The following is a 21,862-nucleotide window of genomic DNA, read 5'->3' as shown; positions in this document are numbered from 1 at the left end:
ATCCTGCTGTGGGTGGCTTTGTCCACTTCTTCATGGTAGCTCTCCCAGATCAGAATCTTGTAAGGAAACACTGAAAGCCTTCCCTGTTGACGCACTTCAAACAAAAGGAGGGTTTTAGCAGACAGCGTGAAGTGTTCATCCTATTGCAGGTTGTTTGGTTAAAGCTTAGCTTCTTCCCAGTTCACATCAACCAGGCAGAATTTTGTTCTACTTTTTATAAAACAAATATTACAGCTCATGCATTTTATCTATTGTAGACGTTAGGACATACCTCAAATCTAAATAAATATGTAAGTAGGTAATATATAAAGTAGATTAGCATAGGAGGAAATTGAGGAGGGGAGTGGAAGTTCCATAACTTGCAGAATGGGGAAGTTTTTGTGTTGTTTTCTTTTACATATAGATATTCAAAGCAACCAGACCTCACAGAATACTTCAGAAACTGTAAAGTACAAAAATAACTTATACAAGATCATCTTGAAGAGGCTGACTTGGTACCAGGCTTTGGATGAGTGCGTGAAAAATAGCATGCAGCTGGTGAGCATCACAGACCCTTACCAACAGGCGTTCCTCACCGTGCAGGCGGCCCAGCACAACTCCTCCTTGTGGATCGGACTCTCCAGTCAGGATGTAAGTTTCCAGTTCTAACTGCCTCAACTTGGTGATAGAATGTGACCATTTTTATTGCAGAGAGCATCCCTCTCATGAGACCAAAAAGAGAGAGAGAGAGAGATCTTTTTAGAATATTTATTTGATTTATTTGTTTGTTTTTATTTTGAAGATATAGAGTGGCAGAGAGACACAAAGCTATTCACTGTCCAAATGCCCTCAGCAGCTGGGGGTTGGGCTAAGCCAACGCCAAGGCTTTGGGACTCCATCTGGGTCTATGTGGTTGTCAGGGACCCACATATTTGAGCCATCACCTGCTGCCTTTTCTTGTGCACATTAGCAGGAAACTGGATGGGAAGCAGAGGAGCCGGGATTCGAACAAGGCACTTTGGTATCCAATATGAGTATCCCCAGCAGTGCACTAATCACTGCACTGAATTTATCAAAGCTAGAGGCTTAAAATCTTACTCTAGGGGGCCAGCATTGTGACATAGAGGATAAAACCACTAGCTATAACACCACCTTCCCACATGGGTGCAGGTTCGAATCCCAGCTGCTTTACAGCCCATCTAGCTCCCAGATAATACACCTGGGAAATCAGCAGAGGATGGCCCAAGTACTTGGGCTGCTTCTCCAAGGGCATGACTTTGAAGAAGCACACAGCTCCTCTTTCAATCTGGCTCTTGTGCCACTTGGGAAGTGAACCAGCAGATGAAAAATTCTCTCTCGCATATACACTCTGTGTGTCGACTCATCTTTCTTCTCCTCATTCTGCTTTTCAAGAAATAAACAAAACTTTAAAAAGTCTTGCTCCAAAGAATTTCATAGAATATACTGTTGAAAGATCTGCTTTGTTGTTTACATAAAGAAAAATTTGTGGAGGATTTACATTTTTGGGTGCATTTTTAATTTATTCTAATCAAAGCTAATGAAGCTAAAATCAGGAGTACCATATCCTCCAGCAGACTGAAAATGAGAAGACTATCAGATGAGGTCGGCCATGTGAAAGCATTGTAGATATTAAAGAATCCTTTCCATTCCTTTCAAAGTCAGCACAGTGAAATTAAGCTACCCTAAAAAGGAATTCGAAAAGTGTTGCACCACATCTTGAGTTCTGACCCCAGGTAGATGTTCCTGGTACTTATTATTCCGCAAAGAATTCCTACCAGCAATGAATGCAAACCTTTTATTAATTCATAGCACTAGTCTATACACATGTAAATCAAACAGAAATAGTAGCACATCTGAAACTTGTGGCTGTAATTAAAGAGATTGATTGATTGATTGATAGTTAGATCGATAGAGCGAGCTGTCATTTTTTCTCTAGGAGGTGCCTCTGTTTCCAGCCACAGCATACTATGGGCTAGGGCTGTATGAGAAAATGTAATTGAAGACAATTTCATCCTGGCACAAACCCTGAGATAAAATGGGTACTACATACACGTTTTCCAAGGAAATATGAAGTAATACTCTGTGGTTTCTCTCCCGCCACTTAATGATTTTAGTCTTCCTTCTTCCTCTACTTTCAGTCTCCACCTAGGTTCTCTTTATTCCTTTCTCCCCTTATATATATCTCCATAAACTGCTTTAAGTCTTTGGAACATGAGAGAATATTTACAAAGAATACTTTACACCAAAAGTATTGGGAAGATGTTGAAAGATTTTAAACAGAAATGTGACCACGGGGCCCGGTATAGTAGCCTAGTGGCTAAAGTCCTAGCCTTGCATGTACCACAGTGTTAGAGGAAGCAGGTGGAAATGGGGAGAGCCATTATTTCAATGGAAACAGAAACTAGTGTTGACCTGAACTTGGGCCTATGTACAGTGAATACAGTGCCGAAGTTCAAGGTTGTACGAAGTCCAGAGAGTGACTGTGGCAGTGAGAGGGTCAAGGATGCAGAGGGAAATGCAGAGAATCAGAGGAGGTCAGGAAGGCTTGTAGACTGGGGGAGTCCTCCACACAAACCCGTGTCAATCCAAGCGGAATGGTCAAGACTGCAAGACTCGGACATCTGCTTAGCAAATGTCACAGACAGGTAGGAGTCTGCTAGCCTGCAGTGATTGGAAGGGAGCAAACCTCATAGGGTACAGCTTAGGCAGGTGAAAATATCCACAAACCACTTCTTACAGCCTTTTGACATCTAAGAGTGAAAGAACAGTCTGCTCTTCTGGGTGCTGAATGTCAGTTGAAATTAAGGTCGAGCACCTTATTCAAGAGATATTTAGTTTTCGTGGAGAGATATCTTATTCAATAAAAAGATAGATTTGGTATGATTTACCTACAATGAAATGGAAGTTTCAGAGTTTCAGGGATGGGATTGGTGGAGAAAGTAGCAAAGAGAAGGAATCCAGGGGTGCAGACAAGAATGCAGGCAAAATCACATTCTCCCAAGGGTCGCATTTGAGATAAAGTAGTTGGGGATTACCTGGTCCAAGATTACAAGTGTAGCTCTGGTTGAGCACATTTAGAATGAAGCGGCTCGTAGTATTGAGGCTTGACCTTATTTGCTGCTTAGGGTTCACTAAGGATCCTGGGAAGAGCCTTCATGCCATTCTCTAAGATAGCTGGTAGCACAGGGCGCCTTCAACCTCAGGAAAGCAGAAATCTCTGAGCCAATTAGACCGTCACTGTAGGACAGGCCTGCTGCCCTCCTGGCACAGTGAGAGAAGCTCAAACAGGCCTGGACCCCACAGTCCTTTCCCCAGATTTGTGACCCATCTCTGTAATCCTATCTTAAGATAACTGGATGGTCAGATCTTTGTTGGCATGAAAAGATGGATGTTTCCAGACTTCGTGCACCCTACAGCATAATGAATGTGAGAACAGCAATGTGGGATCTGCCAGGCTGGAGGCATGAAGAAGAGAGAAGCCTGTATTCATGTAGCTGTGTGCACTGTTCAACCCCTGCATTATGCATTCCACACATGTTGTTGTTATTCCAGCTCCTTCAGGTTAATTGTATGCCCATTGGATAGATGAAGGGATGGAAAATTAAAGAGGTAGCTCACAGATTAAAAGCTGGTAAGGAATTTGAACCAGGATTCTAAATCAGGTATGCTTGGCCCTCAAAGCCTGTGTCCTCTCCTCTCTGTCTCCATCAGCACATGCAGTAGTCCTCATGCCACTTGGCTTGGTGGCTTCCAGCTCTCAGCAGTTCCAGTCAAGTGTGAGGCAGCGTAGCACAATGGTTAAAGTCATAGGCTCTGTATTGCAGTCCAGTCATTGGATTTCTATTCTGTGTGACTGTACACACATTGTGTGTCTTGAGTTTCTACCCCTGTAGAATGAAGAGATTAGTAGTATCCCTTTCATGTGGTTGTAATAGACATGGTAAATTCTTATGAGGAAAGCACTTGGAATGGTATCTGATAGTACATGCTGTGGAGAAAGTATGTTGCATAAAAAATTAAGTTACAGATCTTTAGATTGCTCATGAGGGTCAAACTGATACAAAATGGATAGATGAAGTTTGCCACTTGGGATATATTTCTGCCCCTTACAGGATGAACTCAACTTTGGTTGGTCAGATGGAAGACGTCTTGAATTTACTCGCTGGGATGAAAACCACCACCATCTTGAAGACTGCGTGTTTTTAGAAATGAATGGATTCTGGAAAACGGCTGATTGCGAAACCAGCCAGCCGGGTGCTATTTGCTACTATCCAGGAAGTATGGGGATTTTAAATATTGATTTCTTAAATCAGCAACTCGCAAGTAGTAGAATAGGAGGGAGTGGTTTTGTAAAATCTGGTTTTAGAATTGTGAGGAAATTACACTAGTGTCTCTTTTGCAAAATATGTTGCAAAAATTTGTATTCTAGTAGAAATGTTATATTTTAAGTGTATTGGCATTAATTTTTATTTTGAATATGTCATATTTTTATATCAGCTGACAACAGATTGACACGTAAAATTATTGGAAAGTCATATTTGCAGAGAGATGGAGAGACAAAGATCTTCCATTTGCTGGTTCACTCCCCAAGTGGCCGCAATGGCCAGAGCTGAGCTGATCCAAAGCCAGAAGCCCAGAGCCTCTTCCAGGTGTCCCAAATGGCTACAGTGTCCCAAGACTTTGGGATGTCCTTGACTGCTTTCCCAGGCCACAAGCAGGGAGCTGGATGGGAAGTGGAGCAGCTGGGATATGAACAGGTGCTTGCAAGGCAAGGACTTTAGCCATTACGCTACTGTACCTGGCCCCATAGATTTTATTCTTTTCTTTTTTTTTTTTTTTTTTTTGAAAGATTTACAAAGAGGAGAAACAGAGAGAGAGATCCTTCATCTGCTTTTTCTCTCCCCAAATGCTGCAGTGGCTAGAAGCTGAGCTGATCTGAAGGTAGGAATCAGGATAGAGGGGCCTGAAGCATCTTCCTTCTGCTTTTTTCCCAGACCACAAGCAGGGAGCTGGAAGGAAAGTGGAGCAGCCAGAACTGGTACCTAATGTAATGCTGGCACTTCAGGCAAAGGATTAACATGCCATGGCACCCACCCCTTCCATAGATCTTAACATTAGCAGCTAACATTATTTCTATGAGCCATTGTTAAGATTCACTTGCTTTCAAATAACAGCAACAGGCTTATGCTAGCATAAGCCTAAAGGAAGATGGGGTACCCCAATGTGGGGAAACAGTAAAGCCTCTTGAAAAATAAAAATTGGGGATCCAGAGACACTGTCCTCTGCTTGTCACTGTGTTCCCCTTCACTGCACAAAATGGAATATGGTGGCTCTGCAGCTTTAACAGCAGCTGCAGCTGAAGGTGTATAGTCTGTGTTTGAATAATCTTTGCATATTCTTGGAGACAGCTGGATGGACTCAGCCTGAATGAGGTCTGCAGTTTATAGCCCAATCAGAGGAAAGTGATTTCACATCTACCAGGGGCCAGCTTTACACCTTTGTGCTAGCAAGTCAATACCCCTGGGGCTGGCGGGAGGCTAATTCTCTGCCCTGTGTTGCAGATGCCCTATATGGGCATCACTTTCTGTCCCAGCTGCTTCACTTCCTGATCCTGCTCCCTGCGTTTGGCCTGGAAAAGCAGCAGAGGGTGACCCAAAGCCTTGGAACCCTGCACCTGCCTGGAAGACCCGGAAGAACCACCTGGAACCTCCTGGCTTTGAATTGGCTCAGCTCTGGCCATTGTGGCCCTTTGGGCAATGAACCAATGGATGGAACATCTCTCTATCAGGCTTTCCTTCTCTCCTCTAAAATCTACCTTTTAAGAAAAATTAAAAGAAAGTCAACACTACTTCCCAAAGAGGTTTCTTGTGCTGCGAGAAGCACTGGTGATCCTGCCTCACATTCAGTCAGTTGGATCTACACTGAGCATTGCTTCTCTATCATCATATATCTGCGTCATCTTGAATGCATGGGCTTTCTGTAAAATAAAATATATCGGATTTTTTAGATGCCACATTTTACACAATATTCTTAGCTGATTTGATTAAAGTAATAACTTTCTTGCGATATCTGCAGTCATTAAAATGATCCTTTAAAATGAAAGATGTCGGGCCCGGAGCGGTGGCGCAAGTGGTTAAAGGTCCTCGCCTAGCACGCCCGGGATCCCATATGGGCGCCGGTTCTAATCCCGGCAGCCCCGCTTCCCTTCCAGCTCCCTGCCTGTGGCCTGGGAAAGCAGTCGAGGACGGCCCAAAAGCTTTGGGAACCTGCACCCGCGTGGGAGACCCAGAAGAGGCTCCTGGCTTCGGATCGGCATAGTATCGGCCCGTTGCGCTCACTTGGGGAGTGAATCATCGGACGGAAGATCTTTCTCTCTGTCTCTCCTCTCTCTGTATATCCGCCTTTCCAATGAAAAAATAATAAAAATAAATCTTTAAAAAAAAAATAAAATGAAAGATGTCAGTAAGCAGAATCTTGAAAATCAATTTCCAAAATGAGACTTAGTGCCTTTTATTAATTTGTGTGTTCAGCACAGTTTCCATGAAATGGTCCTTTGTACTTGACCTTTGGCAATGCGGGAGACAGAAACAACCTTTAACCTAGTCCCACTTCATTTCTTACTCTCCTTCATTTCACAGGAGGGGGTAATAAATTGTGTCATGTATTTTCTTTCCTGCAGAATGTCAGCTTTCTTTTGCTGTATTTGTATATACATAAAGAATACACGGGCCCGGCGCGGTGGCGCAAGTGGTTAAAGGTCCTCGCCTAGCATGCCCGGGATCCCATATGGGCGCCGGGTTCTAATCCCGGCAGCCCCGCTTCCCTTCCAGCTCCCTGCCTGTGGCCTGGGAAAGCAGCAGAGGACAGCCCAAAGCATTGGGAACCTGCACCCGCGTGGGAGACCCGGAAGAGGCTCCTGGCTTCGGATCGGCATAGTATCGGCCCGTTGCGCTCACTTGGGGAGTGAACCATCGGACGGAAGATCTTCCTCTCTGTCTCTCCTCTCTGTATATCCGCCTTTCCAATGAAAAAATAATAATAATAATAATAAAAATAAATCTTTAAAAAAAAAAAGAATACACATCACCATGCTTCCTGAATAGTTCTTACAGATCAAATCTAATGACTGGGAATAGCATTTAATCCTTCTCATCACCCTTTTTCTAGATGACACTAAAAAAGAAATCAAACCGGTTGCAAATGTTGAATGTCCGTCTCCTGTTCTAAGTACTCCATGGATACCCTTTCAGAACTGTTGCTACAATTTCATGATAACAAAGAATAGACACATGGCAACAACACCGGAAGAAGCTCATTCTAAATGCCAGCAATTGAGTAAGTTATTTTTTACTACCATTGATGCCATGGGTTATAAATATTCCTAATTAGCACAAGTAACTAGATATTAGAAATATCTATCTTCTAATTTCTACATCATCAATGACCAAGTATTACAATGTCTAGTCGAAGTGGAATGCGGAAGAGTGGTCTATTTACTCATCTACTGAAAAACTAGAATGTCTTTATACATGTAAGCAGCATGGTTCTCCTTCCAAAGGAAAGGAAATGAAATTAGAGACCAGAAATCTGGATGTCAAATCAGGCAGAGCTGCAAGAGAAGTGACAATAGTTTCGTTTGAGTGGTCAGGATCTTAGGTACACTGCGGAGAGGCAGCTGTGCTTAAATGCATGTTTCACACAGTTCCCAGGAATCTTCATGTATTTCCCAGGAAATTCAGTAAGGATTTGTGACTGCTGAATGACTGATGCAATAGTGACCTTAGTGGAGAGTTCCTTAGAAAATATCAAACCATTATTGTTCAAAGTACACACTTTATAATACTTGTGTTTAGAGATATTCTGGAAGAAAAAAAAATTTAGAAACAAAGCAAGTTTGAGATACACTTCACACCATAGCCTCCTATTGAACACTACCCAGTGGACATTGACCTATATGTACTTCCAGCAATATTGGCATTAGTGAACTACTTTGCTTTTGCTTAAACCATTGTTTGCAAACTCCTTATCCATATATGTGTTTTCTGATGCACCATCTATTTATTTCTGGAGAAACAAACTGTAGAACCCCCAAAATAATAATGATCTCTAAGAAAATTATACCATCCAAGACATACTTATTATACCATAGTCTCTGGAGAATATATCATTAACACGGCTGGATTTGTATAAACTGAAAGGATCTTTAATTTAGGAGGGCAGGATAGTGAAGTGAATCAGTATTTTAAATTTTCTTCCCAGCTATGAGTTTTCTATTATATTCGAAAATCAAATTTAACACAAAATATTTGAAAACTTCTTAACTCATTTATTTTGATATAATGAGATACTTTGAATTTATGTCTTCCTTTCTGTTATTTTTAGATTTTAGACTAAATTGAGAAATACCATTTTTAAAACCTGTCAAACTAAATAAAATATACTTAATGATTATTAAATTTTTCAACTATTTTTGTATGACAGGTCCAAAATCACATATGCTAAGCATTCGAGATGAAGAGGAGAATAACTTTGTTCTTGAGCAGCTTCTGCGCCTCCATTATATGGCTTCTTGGGTCCTGTTAGGGTTAACATATGAAGGTGAGTCAGACATTGCCAGTGTTTTCTGCTTATATTCAAACTTCCTTCTAACTAGTTATCAAGTCACAAAAGTATATTTCTTCAAAGGATATGTTTGCCAGTAAACAGAAGTGTAATTCTGTGCTTAGCATACTATAAATAGTAATATGAATTTTGCATCTCTTCTCTGCCACTGATATGTCTTACTATCAAGCTTACAGTAAAATAGTGGGAAATAATTTGTTTCTGCACTGTTTCCTCTAACAACCCCTAAACTAAAATGAGCAAAACAACAAAACAAAACGAAACTCCAAAGCTTCATCTTTTGCATGTGAACTACAGTTTTCCAGTGACACTTGTTGAGCAGGGCTGTTTTTTCCACATTGTGCTGTCATTGTGATCTTCCTAAAAAATCGGCTGACTGACGCCTGCACCATAGCTCAACAGATTAATTCTCTACCCTGTGATACCAGCATCCCAAATGGGCAGCTGCTCCACTTCCAATCCAGCTCTCTGCTTATTGTCTGGGAAAGCAGCAGGTGGCCCAAGGCCTTAAGAACCTGTACCCACATGGAAGAATTGGAAGAAGCTTCCGCCTTCCAGTTTTGAGTCAGCTCAGCTGTGGCCATCACAGCCATTTGAGGAGCGAAACAGCAGATTTCTCTATGTAAATCTGCCTTTCAAATAAGAAAATACATAAATCTTTCAAAAGAAAAACACTGGCTGACCATAGGGCTGGCTGTAGTGTGGTGCGCAAAGCCTTTTCCTGTAATGCAGCCATCCCATGAGAGTGCTGGTTCAAGTCTCAGTTCCAACCCAGCTCACTGCTGGTAACCTGGAAAAAGCAGGAGAAGAAAGGCCGAGTCTTTAGGCCCCTGCTGCCCACCTGCAGACCCCGAAGAGCACACTGGCTCCTGGCTTCTGTCTGGCCTACCGCTGGCTCTGGCAGCCATCTGGGGAGTAGACCAGCAGATGGGAGATCTCTGTCTCTTATCTCTCTCTGTCTCTCAACCTCTCTCTTTCTGATAACTCTTCCAAATGAATACATAAATCTTTTAAAAATTGATTGATCATGGGTATGGATAGCCGTGTATATTTTAGATCCAAAGAGATTTCTGTTACCAATTTTGTGATATACCAACTTTTAATAAAAGTTATGTTTGTTTCAGTTTCCAATTAAATATATATTAAGAGAAATATAAATTTAATGAAAACCAATAAAATGTTGTTATTGAATAATGGTGTAATTAAGTGTTCATTTAATTTGTATTTTCCAAATAAAATAAGCATAGTTTACTATTGTAATAAAAATTATTTTAAAGGTATATGTATATATAACATGTGTGTATGTATAAATAAAAGCAAGCAACCTTTGAGAAGGTATGGAAAAGAGAGAAAACTAGTCAAGTTTGGAATATTAACATCAGAACTGTAATTCAAGCCTTAATTGAACCTCTAAGCATAGAAAAAAATGTGTCTTTAGGTAATTCTCTTACGTGGTTTGACAAGACTGCATTGTCGTATACACACTGGAGAGGGGGAAGACCAGCCGTACAAAATGGCAAGTTTTGGGCTGGCTTGAATACCGATGGCTTCTGGGATATTCAACCCTTTAACATGGAAGAAACACTTTATTTTCAACAACACAGCATTGTTGTTTGTAAGATTGAAATGGGTAAGTATGCTAAGGAAGATTTTTTTCACTCCAGGGAAAGAGATTGTAAGGGCATTAGCTCCACCAGTGAGAGAGAGAGAGAGAGAGAGAGAGAGAGAGAGAGAGAGAGAATTGTTGTTCTCAGTTTGTTGAGCTGCTGGAGCAGTCACTGAGGAAGGAGCAGACTGGTAGCTCATGCCATGGTCATGGCCCCAAGAAGCAAACCACATTTAGAGAGGTTTAAAGTCTTGTTTTACATAGGTTAGTTTTAGAATACTGGATACAGACCTCATTCTGCGGAAGTTACAAGAGACCAATGATATAACAAATAATGGCGTGATGAGGACATGCAATGCCTTCAGGACGAGTGACACCTTGCCTAGTCCTTAAATACATCTAGTTCACAATGCGTGTTAGTTTCTAAGCTGTTAATAACTTGGAATAGCTCATCTGTGCAGTCCCTCTGTTCATGGACCCCATCGCAGTGGCATCCAGGCTGATGGTCTCCCTTCGCAAGGCTACAAAATAACCTCTCCAACACGTTTTCCATCAACCATCTCCAGAAATTCCCCATGACCCGTTTCTTTGAATCCATGCAACATTTGAGAATTTTTAGGGACCAGTCTCTGTCCCTAGCTCCTCCCAGTCCCATTCCTCCGTTAACCCTACCCTAGTTCCTAACATGGCCCCTCAGGCTCAGCCAACCTAAAGACTAATCCTTCCCTGCCTCTTCCCCCGGGGGAGGACATCTACATACAGTCACTCAGCTTCTCTGCAGTGACATTTATCTACTCTCTCACATTTTAAAGTACATTGTCTTTTATTTGCATCTTCCTCATTGTGGCTTTCTTATTTCTGTGTTTTCAGTATTTCCTTACTTTCTGGTTATGTCACTTTTTTCTAAATTTCACCTAACTCTCTTGATTCATTTTTTAGATATATGTGTTGGATGATAAACCAACATACTGCAAATTATCTACTATTTTGCTGAAGTTGTTCCACCTTTGGCCATTGGGAGCTATCTCCCTTGGCTCCTGTGTTCTTTTGTGAAACACGCATCCTTGTAGTTCTTGTTGCCTTTAGGCTTTTCTTACTTTCTTTTATTTCTTTATAGTCTTAATTTCACATAACCCTATATTTTGGTTTATCAAGCAGGCTTCCTGACTCCTGTGTTGCAGATGAGTCTCTACTCAGACTTATATATGTTAGTGTTATTAGTTTTGTCATCATTTAGATGTGGTCATTGCTTTCACTGTGTGAGCTTCTTCGGTGGAGGACTGTGTTTATGCCTTTTAGAAGCAACCACATAACTGTAATATTTAAAAGCCTTATTACATGTGCCATGGCAATCATAAAAGAAAACTGTATACTCCCTTGATAAGAAATCCAGCTTTATTTGGCTTTTGAAATAGAAAGTGTCTACTTATCCTAGATATGTGTTTGAAATTAATCACTAACACTTTTAATTTGCATGTTATAGTCGACTACAAGGAAGAATATAATACCACACTGCCAGAGTTTATTCCATATGAAGATAATATTTATAATGTTATTCAAAGAAGGGTAACGTGGTATGAAGCATTAAAGGCATGTTCTGAAGGCAGAGGTCAGTTGGCAAGTGTCCATGATCAAAACGGCCAGCTCTTCTTGGAAGATATTGCAAAACGTGATGGCTTTCCACTGTGGGTTGGGCTGTCAAGTCATGATGTAAGTTTTGCTTTGTTTTGTAAAAATTTCTCAAATCTGAAATGCAAGGTAACAGAGTTAGCAATCGGAGTATAAAGTATTAACTTATTGTGCAATATTACATTAAGTCCTAAATCTCAATTTGCATAACATGATGCTTTTATACCTTTTATAACATAGAAGACATTAACAACTAAATTTGTAGAGTGCATGAGGGCAAATGCCTGGGCTACTGCATACCAGTGGTTTAATATTTCAACAACATCTCTATAATCACCCAGAAAATAGCAAGAATCAGAAAATCCTGAGGAGTAACAGCAGGTCTCCCATTGACTTGCTTGGTGATCATGATAAAGTGATTAACCTTTGCAACCTTGCTTCCTCTCCTGTAAAATCAGGCAACAGTATTTTTGTTGATATTTTAACACAGAATTTTATACGAAATGCCAAATGAAATTTTAACAAGTTTAAATTCATGAATGCATAAACTTTTCCACTTTTACTTTAGGAATTAGCATTATTTAAAATTAGTCTTCTGGTAAACACATCTTTTGTTATTACTTAAATCTCATTAATTAGTAAATGTGTCTATTTCTAATAGCACTGGGCATAAGAAATTATCTTTTGAAATTAGAGTTTCAGACTTAAAGAATTTTAAAGAATTTTAAAGACAAAGTGTGGAAAGTAGACAAAAGGAAGGATGGTAAGAATCTTCTCCTTTTCAGTATTGCTGCATGGCCTCTGTTACATGAAAAATACAGCCAGACACACACCGTAAAGCTATAAAACACGGGAGGCAACATTCAGAACACTGTGGAAGTCGGAACTGTAATTGTGACAAATGGAAGCTACTTGCCTGTCATTTAATTTCAAGTGTTACATAAACTCATGCTTTAAAAAATTGACTCTAAGGACAGACGATAGTAATTCTGTCACTAAGTTTAAAGTCTACTTAATTATGGCAGAGCAAATGTCTCAGATCGGTACATCCAAAATAAATTTCTTGCTTTACCAAGAAGAGATCCATACCTGCAATACTTGCAACCAAATAAAATTAATGCTGTATTCTAATAATATTCGAAGTATGCGTATTGTTTCCTGTGTTCCTTTTGAAGTATACAGCTGGGTTCAGGTTATCTCTTTGTCAACACAGGGCAGTGAAGCCAGTTTTGAATGGTCTGATGGCAGTGCATTTGACTACATCCCATGGAAAGGGGAAAAAGGTCCTGGGGACTGCGTTGTCTTGGATCCCAAAGGAAATTGGAAGCATGAAAAGTGCAGCTCTTCCATGGATGGAGCTATTTGTTATAAATCTACCAAATGTAAGCTTTCATTTCCAATAAATGTATTTACTAAAATAAGATATAACAGATGCACAGGGTTAATACTTACTAAAATTTTCATTAGAGTTTAGTTTATTGATATATTGTAGAAATATAATTTTGATGTTTGGTGAATAGAAACAAATATAGTATGTCCACTCAGGCAATTTGTTCCCAAAATCTTTCACTTATTCTATCACCAAATAAATTTTACTCTAGAATTTTTCAATTCTAATTTCCCTTCACAATGTTTTTCAAAAAAGGTGCTCTCTTTAAAATTCATCTTTAAGGTAGACTGAGAAAGATAGATAGTAGAAAACAATATAGCAATCTTAACAGAAATTTAACATTACTAACGTGATCCTGGAATTCCACTTGTAGGTAAATATTCCAAGGCATTGAATGCAGATACTCAAATAGATACTTGTACAATCATGTTCATAGTAGCATAATTCATAATAGCTAAAACAAGGAAGCAAGCCAGGTGTTGGAAGTTACCAAGGATTAGAGGAAGAAGGTGTGGCAAGTTATGATTTAACAGGTTCAAAGTTTCAGTTTTGAAAGACGAAAACCTCTGGAGACAGATGGGGGTGATTAATGCATATGAATGTATTTAATGCCACTGAATTGCACACTTAAAAGTAACAACGATGAAAAAGTTTACCACAATGTAAAAACTGGCAGGACAGTAGGTTAAACTGCCTCTTGCAATGCCATAATCCCATATTGGACCACCAGTTTGAGTTCCGATTTTTCTACCTCTCATCCAGCTTCCTGCTCTTCTGGGAAACTGGCAGGTGATTGCCCAACTACGAAGGCCTCTGCCACTCATGAGGCACCTGTGAGTGGAGTACCCAGCATCAACTTAGCCCCGTCCCAGTTGTTGTGACCATTTACGGGGAGTGAATCAGCAGATGGAAGATTTTGTTTCTGTGTGTTATTCCACCTTTCAAACAAAAAATAACTTTGTGGGGATTTTGCAAAACAAATTAACACTAACAGTTTCTAATATGTCTAGTTGAACTTAATTTTTATCAAAACATAATCCAAAACTAATTTACATTATTATTTCAGAATAATTTCAGGTTTGCCCAACCTGATTTTGCTTCCCTCCCCATCTCTCAGTAGCTGTTTTTACTTTAGTCTGCAAACCGCCTCATCTTCAGAACAGCATTCTAACATGTGGAAGGAGATATGTATTCAGAGAGCGTAGGCTATGGCCTTCTCTGGTTGTGTAGTGAATTCAATGCTTTTCACCCACACAAGCAAGAGTTTCACATAAGGATAGCTCTTGAGGTTTGGAAAGGCAGTCATTTTTTTTCTATACATCTTGATTGTGTCTAACTTTTTGTAGTGAAAGAGCTGACCTCTTATTCACACTCATCAAGATGTCCTGAAGCAAAAGAAAATGGGACACAGTGGATCCAGTACAAGGGTCACTGTTACGCCTCGAACCAGGCACTGCACAGTTTCTCAGAAGCCAAATACCTGTGTTCAGAACTCGGTGAGTTAAAACTCGGATTTCTTTTAAACTCAGTGATTTAGTCCTTAAAAAGGTTTCTTAAGGAAATAATTTGAAATAATGATTATAGTTCTGAAAATATCTTCAAAGCACTTACCTTGTATAATGGTTTTACAATATAATTTCCCAGTGGTAATTGCCCACTGTAGTAATAGTTAAGTATTTTACGGTGCAGAAACTCAGTGGCATTTTGGAATAAAATTACAAGTTATCACTGTAAGAAACAGTACACGGAAAATGAAAGGAGGAAGAAGTGTAATAAAAGATGCTAGGTGAACTGTTAAACTGTTAAGCAAAAATACCGACAAGCAAATTGAAATAATTTTAAATATAGCTTAAATGGAGAGGTAACATCCTATCAAGTTGGCTAAGTGGTATAAATAAAATTCAATTTTTTGGAAAATTATTATTTTGAGGAAATACTTTTAAATTTTGGACATAAATACCAGTTTTTAAGAAGCAGACTCTAATGCTTGACATTCTCAATAATCTGTTCATGATAACTTTTTTCCAAACAGCTCATTCAGAATAAATAACTTTCCTAGTTTGCATAAAACTAATTAGTTGGAGGTTTGTTTTCTTTCAACAGATCATTCCTCAACGATTGTGACCATAAAGGATGAAGATGAGAATCAATTTGTGAGCCAACTGATGAGGGAAAATAATAATATTACCATGAGAGTTTGGCTTGGTTTATCTCAACATTCTTTCGGTAAGTGACAACTTGAGGGTATGCTCCGTGCAAAGAGAGTTCAAGCTTATCCTAACTACCAAGCCAGTCTTACTGAAACATGCCAAGTGGTTGATAAATAAGCCAACTGTGCCAGCTACACTAGAAGTCTATCAATCTTAAGTGAATTCATAACTTCCACTTAGTGATGATAGGGAACAGTAATGAAATAGAAAAGTTAATTTCTGGAGGTTTATTTCCAAGATCTATGAATCAACTTCAGGATTCTTTTCCTTTTCCAGCAATGTCTAGCTGGCTGTTTATCCACAAGAAACCCAGGGTTGACTTCCCCACGATTCTGATGACTGTTAGAATCTTATCCTCTTATCATTCCTTTCTCAGAATATATTTTGGCACAGAGAAAATCCAGATCTTAATAGAAAGTTTTTACGAACAGGTTTAGTAAAAGTGTAGCCGATTAATTCAAAGGGAATTTGTGGGAGAATTTTTCAACAAGCAATAAAAGATATTTAGCTGAACTTGGGAATTGATAAAGAGGTCATTGAACGTATTCTATGTGTTACACAAAATTGAACTTGAAATAGTTGAACTAAATTTCAATATGATGTATATGTCACAAAAAAATGAGTGTTGAGATTTGATCAAAATGAGGTATGAATTGTGTTTATGCTGTCACCACAAGGTGGTGCCATCTCAGCCATAAAGCAGAAATGCAGCCGTAGATGAATGGGGCTACTCTCCTTGGCCACTCTAGATCCGGCTTCTTCCCACCACTTATCTAATTATACCAATTGGTTCTTTTGTCCCTTGGGGCTGGTGCTGTGGCATAGTGGATTAAGCCTCTGTCTGCTGAATCAGCATCCCATGTGGGCCACAGTTTGAATCCCAGCTGCTTCTCTCATGATCCAGCTCCCTCTTGATGTTCCTGGGAAAATAGCAGAGGATGGATGGTCCAAGTCTTAGGGCGCCTGAACCCACATGGGAAACCTGGAAGATGCTTTAGGCTCCTGCCTTTGGCCTAATGCAGCTTGGGTCATTTGGGGAGTGAGGCAGTGAATGGAAGATCTCTCTCCTCTGTCTCTCCTCTCCCCGTAAAATCTGCATTTCAAATGAAAATATGTAAATCTTAAAACACAAGGACATACATACCAATTCCTCAGCTCATAAACACCCACACCATTCTCACTTGAATTGTGATACCACATTCTTTATTAGTGCTGTCCAACAAAAGCTTGCACCAAGTCAGAAACCATCTGTACCTGCCCTGTCCGGCTTGATCATGACTGGCCACAGGCAACTCCCGACCACTTAGCATTAATGGTTGTGACTGAAGAACAGAACACTGATTTTAAATTGTTTTCCACTTTTGAGAGATTTCATTTTGGATCGTGGCTATTGCACTGGACAGCACAGATCTAAGTCAAATTGGTGACATGCACTATACTTTAAATGTATTACTTTAGTGGCAGTAAATATAGATGTATTTATTTGGTTTATTCAGATCAATCCTGGAGTTGGTTGGATGGCTCAAAAGTGACATTTGTCAAGTGGGAGAATAAAAGTAGCAGTGACAAAAGTAACAGTGACGGTGGGAAATGCAGCGTTTTGTTAGCTTCAACTGAAACTTGGAAAAAAGTTGACTGTTCTCATGGCTATGGAAGAGTTGTCTGCCAAGTGCCTCTGAGTAAGTATATAACCTGACTGAAAGGAAATTTCTAGAAGAACAGGTCAGGAAATGTACAGCCCAGTTATGTGCAGAGTTCTATAGTTGGCCCTGAACCTTTTACTTCTAAAAGTATATCCATATGCCTTCATTAAGTCAGAGATTCTTCCTGTTAAAACAAACAAAAAAGATCGCAAAAGCTGGCAAATGCACAAGACATCTAAAGCTCCAACATGAAACAGTTCAACAGCCTAAACTTTACATATTTCTTTGCTAAGAAAACTGGAAGCTGCCTGGGTGTCAAGGAGGTAACTTTTAAAAAATGTTTTAAAGATGTATTTTATTTTATAGTTTGAATATGTAAAAGCTAACATGTCTATTTCTGTAGCTAGTTTGCCTCCCTTCTTACCATTCTCATAAAACTCAAAGTTAATTTTAAAGCAATACAAAACCTTACTTAAAATGTGCAGGGTTAATATAGGAAATTATAATTTACTTGAGTTTCTGTTTCATTATGAATTGTTAGATACACTAGTCCTAAAAATACCCTAGCCTAATTTCCGGAGACAGCTCTAACTTCTCTTCCAGATATATTGTAAAAGATGCAGCATGAAAATGTCCACTTTGGAATGTAAACGTTAAAGACAAAACCCTAGCTCTTGGAGCATGTGTTTGGTGCAACAGTCACAACATGCTTGGGACGCCAGCATCTCCAATCAGAATAGCTAGTTCTCGTCTTCCTGTCCAGCTTTCTGCTACCGGGCAGCCAGGAAGGCAGCAGACCACGACTCAGGAACTTGCCTCCCTTACTCCTTCCGTGTACATCCAGGAAGGGTTTAATATGCTAGGTTTCCCTGTCATAGATTGTGCCTTCCAGAAATGCTGAGGTAGGTTTCCCGTTTCTTACCTGGGATGTGTTTTGCCCAGCACCTCCAGACACTCACCTGCAGGACCTTAATAAAGTTTCTCACCTTGTCAGTGTTCAGGTTTGTCTGATCACCCCAAGTAGCATGACTGATCTGCTGTCTAAATTCCTTGTGATTTAAAAAAAAAGAACAACTTCTCTTGGCTACAAGTGAAGCTTTCCTTCCTTTTGTTTGTTTCGTTGTTGACTGTGTGTATTTTCTTCATTGCTGGGGACTAACCCAAATGTGTCTGTTCTGTAGTCCAGTTAGAGGTTAATTTAGAGGAAGGGAATATTGTATGTGAAATTCAGCTTGGGCTGTTCCCTAAATGCAAGATAAGGCCATGTGTACTATTTTCCCCAAAACTAGAATGTATGAATGCTTGTTTAAGAATTTTGAAACACCATGGTCAAAATCAGAAGCTATATTTTGCAGATTTGAACTCAATCATTCACTCAGAACCTGTTTGTCTCCTGGGTATATTTATCAAAATAATTTGATCCTAAGAAGTACAAAATAAAAAATTTGTGATCTATGTAATTTATGTTTAAATTTCATTGTAAATTTCTTGGGAAATGCATCACAGTTATAATGAATTTTTTTGCACCGGTGAACAATAAAAATTGCTATTAACAAAAAAAAAAAGAAGAAGAAGACCTGGATTGAGTCCCAAGTTACTGGCTTTGACCTGGTCTGCCATGGCTTTTACAGGCATTACATTTATCAAACCAATGGCTATAGCTCTCTGTCTAACCAATTCCAATAGTAAAAGTAAACAAATTTTAAAAATTTAACAATTGATATCTGTCAGGGTACTTCAAAAGATTCATGGAAAATGCATATTATGAAAAAAAATTGATACTTGGATTTTAAATTACTTTTTACACCGAGTAGGTTTACCTTTTAATTCATTTGTTCTATGGGTTTTCTTTTGCACTTTTATTTTTATTTATTCAAAGGCATAGAGAGACAAACACACAGAAGGAGGGAGCTCCCACCTGCTGGTTCACTTCTCAGATGGCTGCACTGGCCTGAGCAGGTGGCAGGAGCCCAAGTTATTTGAGCTACTGCTATTGCATTGGTAGAAAGCTGAAGTTGGGAACTGGAGCTGGGCACTGAATCCAGGTGCCGGGCTGACTGCTCAGCTGCTTCCGTGAGCTTCCAAACGTATTCCCAAATACATTTACTCAGCAACATTTAAAGTGTCTACTACATGTGACACCCTGTTCTGTATGCGCAGCTGCACCTGTAAACAAGACAGATAACATACTTGTTCTCAGATACATAATGGGGCAGGAACATTTAGGAACAGGAAAACATAGCTACAAACTATGTAAAAGACGAGGCGACTGACTACGTTATCAAGATGTCTGAGAGCAGAAGAAACATCAACCATGTGAGGGCCAGGGGCAGATTAGCAGTTGGAGCAGAGAGCCTGCAGGAAGAGCAGCAGGGTAGGCATCCACCAGCTAGCTATGTGTAGCTTTGAATGCAAAGCTCAAGAGTTCTGGTTCTCTTCTGAGTGGGATGGAAAACAACTGAACCAAGAAGGGGCTTGGAGGGGTGTATATCAAGAGCTCTCTTGACCATTTCGAGTGTCCATATGGTGATGAGAGTGCCATGTCAAAATGCCTGCTGTGCAGTTGGACGTGGTGAGAGAAGGCTGGTCAGCTCAGAGATGATTTTTTTTTTTAAATCACAGTACACCTGTGCCAAATGCAGAGAAATGGACTGGGTTGGTGCCTATATTTGAATGGCTAGGGATGAAATTAGGTTATCCTAGTGGCTGCAGTCACCTTAAGGCAAATAATATCCTGTTTGCTGCTAGATAAGTCAAGCACAGACCTTTACAGCTTTAAGCAATTTGTGACCAAGTCAGGAATAACATACAAAGAATGACTGTCCCAAAAGCACTTTGGAAAGGGCAACTGAAAGCATGAAAATGCTTCAATTTCTTTGGAAGACAATTCAGAAGGCAGCTAAGAGAATTGTAATGGAAAGGAAAACACTTTCGTTTGAAAAGAAATTGGTTTTTTTTAATGATGGTTTTGAAGCTATAAACAGTTTCCACAGTATCTAATGTGTACATAGCCTAAGTACATCTCGCAGCATCAGGTATGAAATGTGTAGCAATGACTGCTTCTGTGTTCTCTCTTCCGACTTCCCCTTGCCCATCCCAGGCTCTGACTACAAGGGCGTGGCCATCGGATTTGCCGTGCTCAGCGTCCTGGCACTCATCAGCGGACTGATTTGGTTCCTCTTCCAAAGAAACCGTTTCCAGTGGGCAGGTTTCTCATCAGTCCGGTACGAACAAGGAGTGAGTGAAGAGGAGATTGTCCTTCCTTCTTTCCAGGACTAAGTTGTTCTAAAAGTTTGTTAATTTGCACTAATGTATAAGGAAAAATGAACCACTCCAAGGTTTCCAGTGTCAGTATTTACTCTGCTCCAAAGTGAAAGTCTTAAATGCTTTACAGTGGTTCCGTTGCTGTGTTGGTATCCATGCTCAATACCATGTTTACAGCTCTACTTCAGAAAGATCTTGAAGCTAGAAATGAAGATCCAATGGTTTGTAGGGTTATGAGTTTAATGTTCAACTTTCCCGGGAGGATGTGGTTGGAAACTAGAATAATGTATGTAATGACATTTTCAGGTCATCTTAGAAATTTTTAAGAGGCATAATTACTCGGCAGCACATCTGCCTTTTAATGTTTAAGAACATCTGGCCAAATGCAAACTCAGTAACTCAAGGTAAAAGCCCTGCTGCAAATAATATTGTTTCAAAAAAGCCATGTGTAGCATATGCACAAAACTATCGAACAATGACATGTCTACCTTTTATGTAAGAGAATTGTTTCTTGGCAATATGTTTCTTATATGATCCCAAAGATATTTCATACTGATGTTATTTAGATGCAAATATTTTTGTTTAGAATTTGTCATAACATTTTTTTTACATTTCTTTAAGTGTGAAAATATCATTGTTAGATCGCTTAGCTATCTTATAGTAGTGTACTTTGTCTTTCTGATGTATGATATAGGACTGCTTCCTTGCTAAAGGGACTCAGTGAAGAATAAGAATGTTTGAAAAGTTTACAATTTATATACAAAGACTTCAAAAAGTTCATGGAGAATATCCATTATGAAAAACCTGAATAGGGGCCCGGCAGCATGGCCTAGTGGCTAAAGTCCTCACCTTGAACGCCCCGGGATCCCATATGGGCGCCGGTTCTAATCCCGGCAGCTCCACTTCCCCATCCAGCTCCCTGCTTGTGGCCTGGGAAAGCAGTCGAGGACGGCCCAAGGCCTTGGGACCCTGCGCCCATGTGGGAGACCCAGAAGAAGTTCCCGGATCCCGGCTTCGGATCGGCACAGTACCGGCCGTTGTGCTCATTTGGGGAGTGAATCGTTGGAGGGAAGATCTTCCTCTCTGTCTCTCCTCTCTGTATATCTGACTTTGCAATAAAAAAAAAGAAAAGAAAAGAAAAACCTGTTTAGATTTCAAAATGTTTAGCACCAACATTAATGTAAGTTCTAATGCTGTTGTCCATGAATTTTTTGAAGTACCCTCACACTTGACATGACCTGCCAACTTTTAAGAATTTTTTGTTGTTGCCTTTTTCCATGAACTGAGCAGAAAAGCAGACAATGAAGGATAGTTTGTATAACTTGCATTTGTAAAAATGAGATTTTTTTTGCAATAAAACGCTAAACTTTGAGGTTACCACTAAAATATTTTAAACTATGAGTAAGAAAACATTGTTTTATAATTATAACTTTACCATCTAGAATATATTCTTAATAATAGTACCCACTGAACATGATGAATGCTTTATTCAGTGTTT

The 21,862-nt window shown here is 39.7% G+C and overlaps 1 protein-coding gene across 1 annotated transcript in view; it reads left to right on the top strand.

Moving 5' to 3' along the window:
• LY75 (lymphocyte antigen 75) overlaps positions 1-20,476 on the top strand; it is an 83,357-nt gene extending 62,881 nt beyond the window's left edge. Inside the window, exons 25-35 of the mRNA XM_040971615.1 lie at positions 404-630; positions 4,113-4,278; positions 7,168-7,335; positions 8,482-8,598; positions 10,061-10,252; positions 11,712-11,938; positions 13,071-13,239; positions 14,594-14,743; positions 15,351-15,473; positions 16,954-17,136; positions 20,201-20,476. Coding sequence (XP_040827549.1) covers positions 404-630; positions 4,113-4,278; positions 7,168-7,335; positions 8,482-8,598; positions 10,061-10,252; positions 11,712-11,938; positions 13,071-13,239; positions 14,594-14,743; positions 15,351-15,473; positions 16,954-17,136; positions 20,201-20,379 — 1,901 coding nt within the window. The 3' untranslated portion in view covers positions 20,380-20,476. The remainder of the gene's footprint in view (positions 1-403; positions 631-4,112; positions 4,279-7,167; positions 7,336-8,481; positions 8,599-10,060; positions 10,253-11,711; positions 11,939-13,070; positions 13,240-14,593; positions 14,744-15,350; positions 15,474-16,953; positions 17,137-20,200) is intronic.
• Positions 20,477-21,862: the final 1,386 nt, after the last annotated feature.

The sequence above is a fragment of the Ochotona curzoniae genome, unplaced genomic scaffold (assembly GCF_017591425.1).
Source record: "Ochotona curzoniae isolate NIBS_2020 unplaced genomic scaffold, NIBS_Ocur_1.0 contig_2210, whole genome shotgun sequence".
NCBI lineage: Eukaryota > Metazoa > Chordata > Mammalia > Lagomorpha > Ochotonidae > Ochotona > Ochotona curzoniae.
The sequence above is the reverse complement of the archived record's forward strand: the minus strand, read 5'-3'. Positions and strand labels throughout refer to the sequence as shown.